An 8,909-nucleotide genomic window follows, 5' to 3' on the forward strand; every position below is an offset into this window, starting at 1 on the left:
TATGCAGATTTTTACAATGTTGAGCAATTGTTCTAAGCCCTTGCAGATTATGTAGACACTCTGAACGACCAGCTAAATCAAGGTGTTCAAGATTAGGACAAGCAAAAGCTAACTGTTCTAAGTGTCCAGGATATAATGGATCGGCATACCCAAACCAAAATTCTGTTACAAATTTAAGGGTTTTAACAGAATTGTTTATCATTTCATCAGGAACATTGTCCAGTATAGTGACTTCTGCTTTGCAAAGTGCTTTTCCATCCTTAACATACTCAGTTAATAGTAGTACATCTTTGTTTAACCCCAAAATACCATAGCTACTAGCTTTAATAAATGGACAAGTGGTAGATTGACCAAATTCTAACCGAATTGCTGGTATAGCTGAGAATAAGTTCAGTGGTACTTGACCATCATAATGCAACGTGAAACAGCACAGACAATCTTTTGGTGGAATAGACGTGTTTGTTAACAATGTTGACAGAAAATCCATCCGTCTTATCCCCAGATGTTTGGTTATCAGAACAAGGTTGGGTGGCATATAACCCATACTCATCCACTCTTCCACACATTCTGCACACAACAAATAATCCTTCTCTATGACATGAATTGTGAGTTCCTTCAATCCTCCAATAAGAAGTAATGGTTCAATATAACAACTGTTTAACCGAACTTCTAACTTCTCCAAGCTTGTCATGTGTTTTACCACCCCCTTCAATTTATCCAAGTCTAGCTCAGTCACAGCCGGTAAAGTAAGATGTGTTACATTTCTACAACGATTTATCATCTCCAATAGTTTAGACTGTTCCACGTGATTAGGAAAGATCAATAGTTTTATGTACTCTCCAAAATCTTTCAAAACGTTCATTACAGAACGTTCCTCTCTTGGGTCATACAGTGGCCATACAAACTCACTCCATAGTGATGGTGTTTCTGCTGCTGCTCGTAATCTTCTAGAAACATATCGCAGTTTCAGTAGATCACGTGCTACACGTAAAAATGACATGATGTAAACTAACAGCTCCACTGGAAGACTTAAGAGATTCACGGACTCTTTGGACTCTTGGTAGTCAGCTTTCTCCATGTAGTTGTTGCTATCGGTAACGCTCTCCATTGGGTATATTTAGAAAGTTTCGATTGTGGTCTGGCGGGTGGGCGGGTGGAGTGCTCTTATTATCACGTAAGTTTCTATTATTCGCCTTGAAAAAAATCTCACAGAGCAATGCTTTCAGATAATTAGAGCAAGACGTATAAGTCAGCTGTGTCGTTGTTTGAATGACACTGCGCCCTGCATGGCGTAGCTAAATTGAACTGTTTTCCATCCTGATGTTTTAAACCTTCCTTTCTTGCCTCATCCGTCAAGGAATCTGCTAAGCTATCTTATATTCTGGCTGTTGAATGCTCTGTTGACCCAATTATTGTTGAATTGCGGAATTCTCTCTTGTCTAATGTCTTTCAGGATGCACCAGATGTTGTTTTTGATGCTCTTTCTGCTGCTAAATCTTCAGTTTCTAATATCCATTCCTCTACTTTTAAAAGCAAGGCTCGTACCAGTTTATGGTCCTCTCATGTTCGCTATTGGAATTCCACTCTTGAACCATTGACTGTACAGAATAAATTTCTGGATATAGTTGCCCTAGAAAAAATTGTCCCTTGTGGAAGAGATTAATGTATGGTTTACCTGAAAAACAACTTTCTTTCTTATTGCGTGCCGGTTGTGACACCTTACCAACACCTATGAATCTGGCTCGCTGTAATATAATCACTAGTCCAGTTTGTACCCTTTGTCACTGTACTCAACCAACAACTAACCATATTTTAACTGGTTGTTCCATTGCATCCATTGCACTTGATCAAGGAAGATACACTTGGCGTCATGACTCTGTTCTGCAGGTTCTTGTTCGCAACTTTAAGAAAGATTTACCACCATGTTATGAGATTTATGCAGATCTTCCTGGCCACCAGGCAAGTGTTAGTCCCCCAAGTACTATTCCGCCTCATATTACATCTACCTTGAGCAGACCTGATCTTGTGGTAGTTTCCACAGATTCCATCACATTATTAGAACTATCTGTAGTTACTAATACTGAACATCACCGTTTAGCTGCAAGGAACCGTAAAGGAGATCGCTATGGTTCATTACTGACTGACCTTCAACAGGCTGGATGTTCAGTTAATCTTGTGACAATTGAGGTTGGCTGTTTGGGCCATTTCATGCCACAGACTGTCTCTAAACTAAGCGATGTATCACCGACAGTATGCCATCTACCAAAGAATACTATTCGTTGTATTCTTCAGCAAGCAGCTCGTGTTGCAATCTCCTGTTCATACAGGATCTTTAATTCCCGTGCTTCCACTACTTGGGATGTAGTTAATCTGTTTACCTGTTGAGAAGCCATGTATAATTGTTTAGTTTTGTATGTAGTTTTTTTTTTGGTCTTGCCAGGGCTCCATACTTTTTAGTAATAACTTGGTAACCCTGAGACTGGACTCCTGACCCTTTGTTCATGTAATTTTAAATTATTATGACGTTTATCTCTCTCTCTAAAATTAGTCACCTTTGAGTATATTGTAGCCGCTACAAATCATATAAAAAATCGGTGGGCAATGATTGCAAATTTTGTGGAAGGTTTGGTGTCAACCACAAAGGGTGGTCCTAGCTATGGCCGGCACTAGATGAAACTGTCCTACATACCTGACTCTATCTAGTAGCTATATATTTATTTATTGATTTGTTTCAGTTTATTACTGATCTGTTTTATCCAAAGAGGAAGGGGTGGCACCAAAAGGCTATGCCTACACAAGGGTGCTTCCCAGGGGCAGAGAACAGTACTCAAAAGTGGGGGGCAAGTCATGTGGGTTGGCTGTAAGTTACAAAGTGTTTTAAAATCATTAATTGTACCTAGTGTGCTTTGCACTCAAGCATGCAAAGCATGCCAATACTAATAAGGGGGTCTGGGGGCATAAGGGGGACTGAGGGCATGGCTCCACAGGAAAATTTTGAGATTTGGATGCTTTGAGATTGAATCTGAGAGCATTTTCAGTGGAACATGTGTAGTTGAACAGGATACTCCTATGCAATGACTATCATTGAGACACCGTGCAATTAGTAAATGAAGGCATTTCAGAGACTCATGCTGTTGATTATATACATATGGATATAAGTGTTATAGTGAAGACATATTGAATTAATTGCATATGGCAGGACAAACTTATGATGATTCCTCTGAATGCTCTATTAGAGTAGTTAGGTGACTGCTCTATTAGAGTAGTTAGGTGACTGCTCTATTAGAGTATATCGATCTCTTGCACTCCCAGCACCGATTCGTGCAGTGTTTCATGCTTGCATAACCTCTAGCACAAATCCCAGTAAATAAAGGCAAAGTAAGTTGGCTAATGACTAAAATAGTTGCTTTACTTTGGCAACTGGGCTTTGGAAAAACTGAGGGGGCACTGCTCCTCCACTTGTAAAAGTGGGGGGGCAGTTGCCCCTTCTGCCCCCCTATTTCTCCGCCCCTGGTGCTTCCCCATAAACCTTACATATAAATATATACATACAAAACACAAAACTGCCTAGCAACATAGCTACAAAAAAAAAAAAAAACACAAGCAATACACAGAAAACATACTTACCACAAAAATATAAAAAATACGACATGAAAACAAAATACACACAAAATATTACATGGCACCAAAAAAGAATTCTTAACAGCATGACGAAAAGCATCACGATTAGATAAAGATAGAATGTTAAATGGGATCTTGTTCCAAATAAATGGTGTGTTACCAAAAAAAGAGAAACAGAATCAATTGATGGTAGCTAACTAGTCTGTAGCAAAACATTACAGAATGAATGGTATCTGGTACATGAAGATACAAAGGAGCAAAAGTCATTAAATTTAACAGCGATTTTATTATGAATAATATCATAAAGAAGAGTGACTGAAAGGTAATCACAACATGACTTTAATGATGGCCAACCCAACTCCTCTAAACATTAATCAGATGACTTGGTCCAAGCAGGAACAGATGGATCCCACCTGCTACCACATACCCAACGAGCAGAACGATGCTGGATCTTTTCCAGTAGCTGACTTTTCTTGTGAGTGAAAGGGTTCCAAGTAAAGGGCACACAACACATCAATATGCAATAGATTTAACAACTGGAGTGGCACCCCATAAAGTGTGACATAAATAGCCAGTTCAAACATCAGTTTGGTGGCCTTAGCAGAAATGATTTTACAATGATTAGTCCAGCACAAGTTAGCAGTAATAGTCAGCCCCAAATAGCACACTGAAGTGTCCCATTAAAGTGGTATATTATTCACACAACAGGTGGCAGAGATATAGGTAAGCGCTTATTAGTGATTGACAAAGCCTCACATTTAGGTGGACGAAGCTGTAGTTGCCAGCATTCTGACCAAAATCCAACGTTATTTAAATCCTATTGTAAAAGATCACAGTCACTACTTCAACATGTCTTTTTAAACAGTACAACATCATCCGCAAAAACACTGAGCTCAGAATGAGAAACAACATCACGTAAATCATTAAATATACAACAAAAACAGTAGAGGTCCAAGTACAGAGCCCTGGGGCATTTCAGAGTAAACTGGTAGCCATTCAGAGTAGCAGCCATTGACGACAACCCTCTGAAGACGATCAGTCAGAAAACCTCTTAGCCATAGTAGCTGCATGCAATAAACACTAAAGCATGCCAGCATGGGAAGCATGGTAAATTTAGATAGTATGCAATTCAATGTCAGGATATTGAATTTTGACAGGGGAATTTCAGCAGTTAAAATGTAAGAATTTAGAAGGTATGGGAGGCATGTCCCACAGGGAAAGTAATACTTTGGCTGTTCTATTAAGGTATCCTGATCAGTTTGTGGTACTTCAGAATCCCTCTATGTAAATCTGTCCTGCAGCATGCAGTTCACATGACAACTACTCTTTACAATGTATCTTCATAATTGAATTCAGTATGCACAAGACTATCATACTCATAAAATTGAACATTATGCTTTTGCGCAGAGCTCAAAACCACCTGTTATGCTTATGAGAAATAAAAATTATGCCACTGTCTTTAGCCAATATGCACCTTTTACATTGATTTTTCTTCAAATAGTTTTCTGGTAGTTCTTTATTAATTTTGTGTTTTTCATTATGTAAAGGTGCCTTGCTCGTTATTTTATCTGACTGCTGTATTAGAGTATTATATCTATTATTATATGACTGCTCTATTAGAATTCAAAATGCTCTATATTCTCACACAATCCCATAATAATGCTGGAATAATTGTCACATCCCTAAATAACCCCCACTTATAGATGATTTTAATTTTAATGAAGATGACAACCAACAAGCACATTAGTGGAAAGTAAACCAACTTGATAGTTGGACATTAATGGTGTACTCCTTCACAACATAATGTAACGGTATATACCTTCAACATGTTGTGACTATACACAACCTTATACTGTGCTAAAGTGTTCTGTGGACACCAATATGATCTAATATACAGACACCACTGGTGTTTTTTTGGGGTCCTGTGAACACTTCAGTTTTTTAATTTATTTATTAAGGCTTTACAGCACAAGTGCTGAAGGTCTATTTTCATTGGCTTTGAAGCTGTAGATTCTTTTCTGCAAAATTATAATAATTTTTTTGTATACAACAAATGTTTTACTGACTAGTAGAGTCTAGGGTCAGTTGGTTTCTTGCTGAATATATACATGTCATCCTCTCACAAGTTGCTATTAAGCAAAAACTGTCTTTAATACAAATACTTACTTGGGTGAAGCACAATTGCATTTCTTTGTTAAATGGCACAGAGCTACTGCAAAATAGATCTATCGAGTTATTATTATCTAAAGGTGTTGCTATATGCACTCACTTGACAACAGAAAATGCCACAAAAGTCTACACTCAAATAGGGACAAATGTCTGATTCCATTTCAAAGTGCTTTTACACCAATTCACTGCTTGTAAAACTGAGCCATACTGTGAAGTTGTAGTTTGTAGGCATACAAAAGGTCTAATCATTATTCTAGACAAGTGTTCCAGGATTGGACTAGAACAAAATGTGACCAGATTTGCAAAAAGGATCTCACACACACATTCAATTACCAACTTAGACAACTCATAATAACTTCAGACTGGAAATTGCTATTGACTGGTCAGTAGTGAGCACCGGCATAGCTCAGTTGTTTCAGGTCAATATCATTATTTTTTTGATTACTGAATTATGATCTTCCAAGTTCATTGATTTGGATGTGTAAGGAAGACCCCTTTTATGCAAATCTGGTCACAAATATGACATCTCAATTTATAGTATTGTATTGTATGTGCAAGAGTCTTTGACCCCAGCCCTTTGATTGACCTTTGAATCGAGACAAATAATTATTTGACTGGATCTGCAAAAAGGGGCCTTTCCAAATTTCCAAGTTTGATGAGTGATTATACATCATGTGTTTAATCTATTGTCTTAAAATTACATCCAGAAATAGTGTGCTATATGTTAGGAGTGGAAAGTGACAAAATTTCAGGCTGGTAATAAAACTCCAGTTGTCATGTGTTTAATCTATTGTCTTAAAATTACATCCATTAGGAGTGGAAAGTGACAAAATTTCAGGCTGGTACCATACTCATAAGTCAAGTTCTAAGTACATACAATTGGAAAGGCTATAAGAACCCTTCTCACAAATCCAGTCACATAAAATGTGTTGATCTTGCCAGTATTGATGCTTTGATAGAGTGAGTGGAAGAAATTTGACAAAAATAACAAATTTTTTTTGCTTTTTTCAACTTATTTTTCTTCCAGCAGTCTTTTATTCTGCTCAGAGTATACTTATCTATTACAATAATTTCTGTGCATTATATAATTTATTGTAATACCTCAAGTTTTCAAAAGTATGTGTGTCATTGTGTGACTGCACTGTTAGAATATTTCATTACATGATTGTGATATAGTAGCTGACCATTCCAATTATGTTGATCTAACACAGTCTATGTGACTGTTCTATTATTTTTCTTACAAAAAAAAATCTTTACCACTGTATTTATCCATTTTTTTTTGAAAGTTAGACTAAAAGCTACTGATATTATGCTATTAAATAATATAACTGGAAAAACTACAGTAAAGCAGCTTAACAACTTTGTAAACTAAGAACTTTTAAGCAGTGAAGGAAATTCAAAAAAATCAAACTCCCAATATGGATTTTTCTTTGACTACTCTAATAAAACAGCCATATATTTGTAATTCACTTATGAACTACTCTAATAGAACAGTCACCCTATATGTATCAGATTTAAAGATAAGCACAGGCACACATTTTAATAAAAATCCAGTTGTGAGGTGATACAATAGAACCTCTAATAAAATGAAACTCCATAGCCATAGGTCTATGCCATCTTGGATAAAGCAACAAAGTGAACCGAGTCTTACAGTGTCTGGTAATGAAAAGTTCCACTGTACAGATAAAGAGTAGTAGTATATTGAACAAAGTATAGTACGACTTATACAAGAGTTCATATATTTTTTGATCATAAACTACAACTTATAATTTGTTTGTTTGTCACTTTAAAAGCTAATTTACCTGATCAGATACTGCATTATCTGGTGGTTAAGTATACATAAATATGACTGCTGTTACAGTATTAGAGATTCTTTAGCAGTTTCTACATAAACAAGGAATTGGGTGCCCTATTAAACAAATAAGCTGTTTTGTTTATTGTAAATATACTATTATTATGACTGTTTTATTTGAGTATTTCATTATGAATATATTATTGCGATTTCTAAACTATACCTCACCAAAGGTGGCTACTTTATGCAGTAGGGTAATTATTAGATTATATTGTTCCAACAGGATTATTAGTATTATGACAATAAAGGTTATTAACTGCTCTATTATAAAGTTATTAGAATTTTTGCAACTAACTACGTACTACAACAGACTAAGTGCACTTATATAAGTAGAAATTAACCTATTCTCTAGTGATTGCTTTAATATAAACCTTTTACTCCCTATAATCTACCAATATGAACTGAGTGATTTAATATTTTCATAAAATCCTAAAAACTCCCTACCCCCACTTTGACATTAACAATTACATATCAATGGAAAGCATCAGTATCCACAAGATTATCATCATCAGGCAAGTTAGCAACCAACTCAAATCGTCATTAATTTTTTTATTTTTGCTGGCTATCAAAATTATGGAATTCTCTACCCTCGACTGACTTGAATCTACAGATATGTGACAATATAAAAGCAACTCAACCAATTTCTATGGCATCACTTTTAAAATGATTTTAATTCCAATAATACTTGTATGTTTCATTTTGTTGTCCCTGTTCTTTCTGTACAAACAACACACATGCTACCCCTTTTTACTCTATAAGTAATTAAGTAGTATATTTTATTTAGGTAGTTAGTATTTTTGTAATTAGTTACTGGCAGTTTGTGCCTTTAGCTATCAGCCACCCTATTCTAATCACCAATCATCGATATCATTGTCAGTCTTGTAATGAACTATATTTGTATGTGTATGGTGTTTGTAAAAGTAATAAATAAAATAATAACAACTTACACAAGCTTGTATAATTTTTATTCTCAACATAATTGTATAAAGCTTGTAGTTATTTAATTCTGTTAAATTGGTAAGGCTGTTACCAGCTAGTGTAGAGATTTTAGCTTCATTAAAAGTATAATCAGTTGAGCTACAAACAATTCCAAGTTACCCTTTAGGGAGTTCTGTTGCAAGTTACCCTCCAAACAAGTCACCCTGTAGAGAGTTTAGCCACAAACTAGTCTGTTACTATTGGTTACCTAGAACAGTAATAACATGGGCTGAATTAACCAACTACATTATCACTTGATTGTGTAGTTGACCACCCTATGGTTGACTTG

General features: G+C 35.9%; 1 protein-coding gene across 1 annotated transcript; it reads left to right on the forward strand.

The window, feature by feature from the left end:
• Positions 1-1,662: 1,662 nt before the first annotated feature.
• LOC136259377 (uncharacterized) lies at positions 1,663-2,385 on the forward strand. Its single transcript, XM_066052871.1, has one exon. It carries the CDS (start codon positions 1,663-1,665, stop codon positions 2,383-2,385), a length of 723 nt encoding a protein of 240 aa, XP_065908943.1.
• Positions 2,386-8,909: the final 6,524 nt, after the last annotated feature.

The sequence above is a fragment of the Dysidea avara genome, chromosome 6 (assembly GCF_963678975.1).
Source record: "Dysidea avara chromosome 6, odDysAvar1.4, whole genome shotgun sequence".
NCBI lineage: Eukaryota > Metazoa > Porifera > Demospongiae > Dictyoceratida > Dysideidae > Dysidea > Dysidea avara.

Coding starts and splice junctions, on each gene's coding strand:
- LOC136259377 (XM_066052871.1), top strand. CDS start 1,663: ATGTATGGTTTACCTGAAAAACAACTTTCTTTCTTATTGCGTGCCGGT.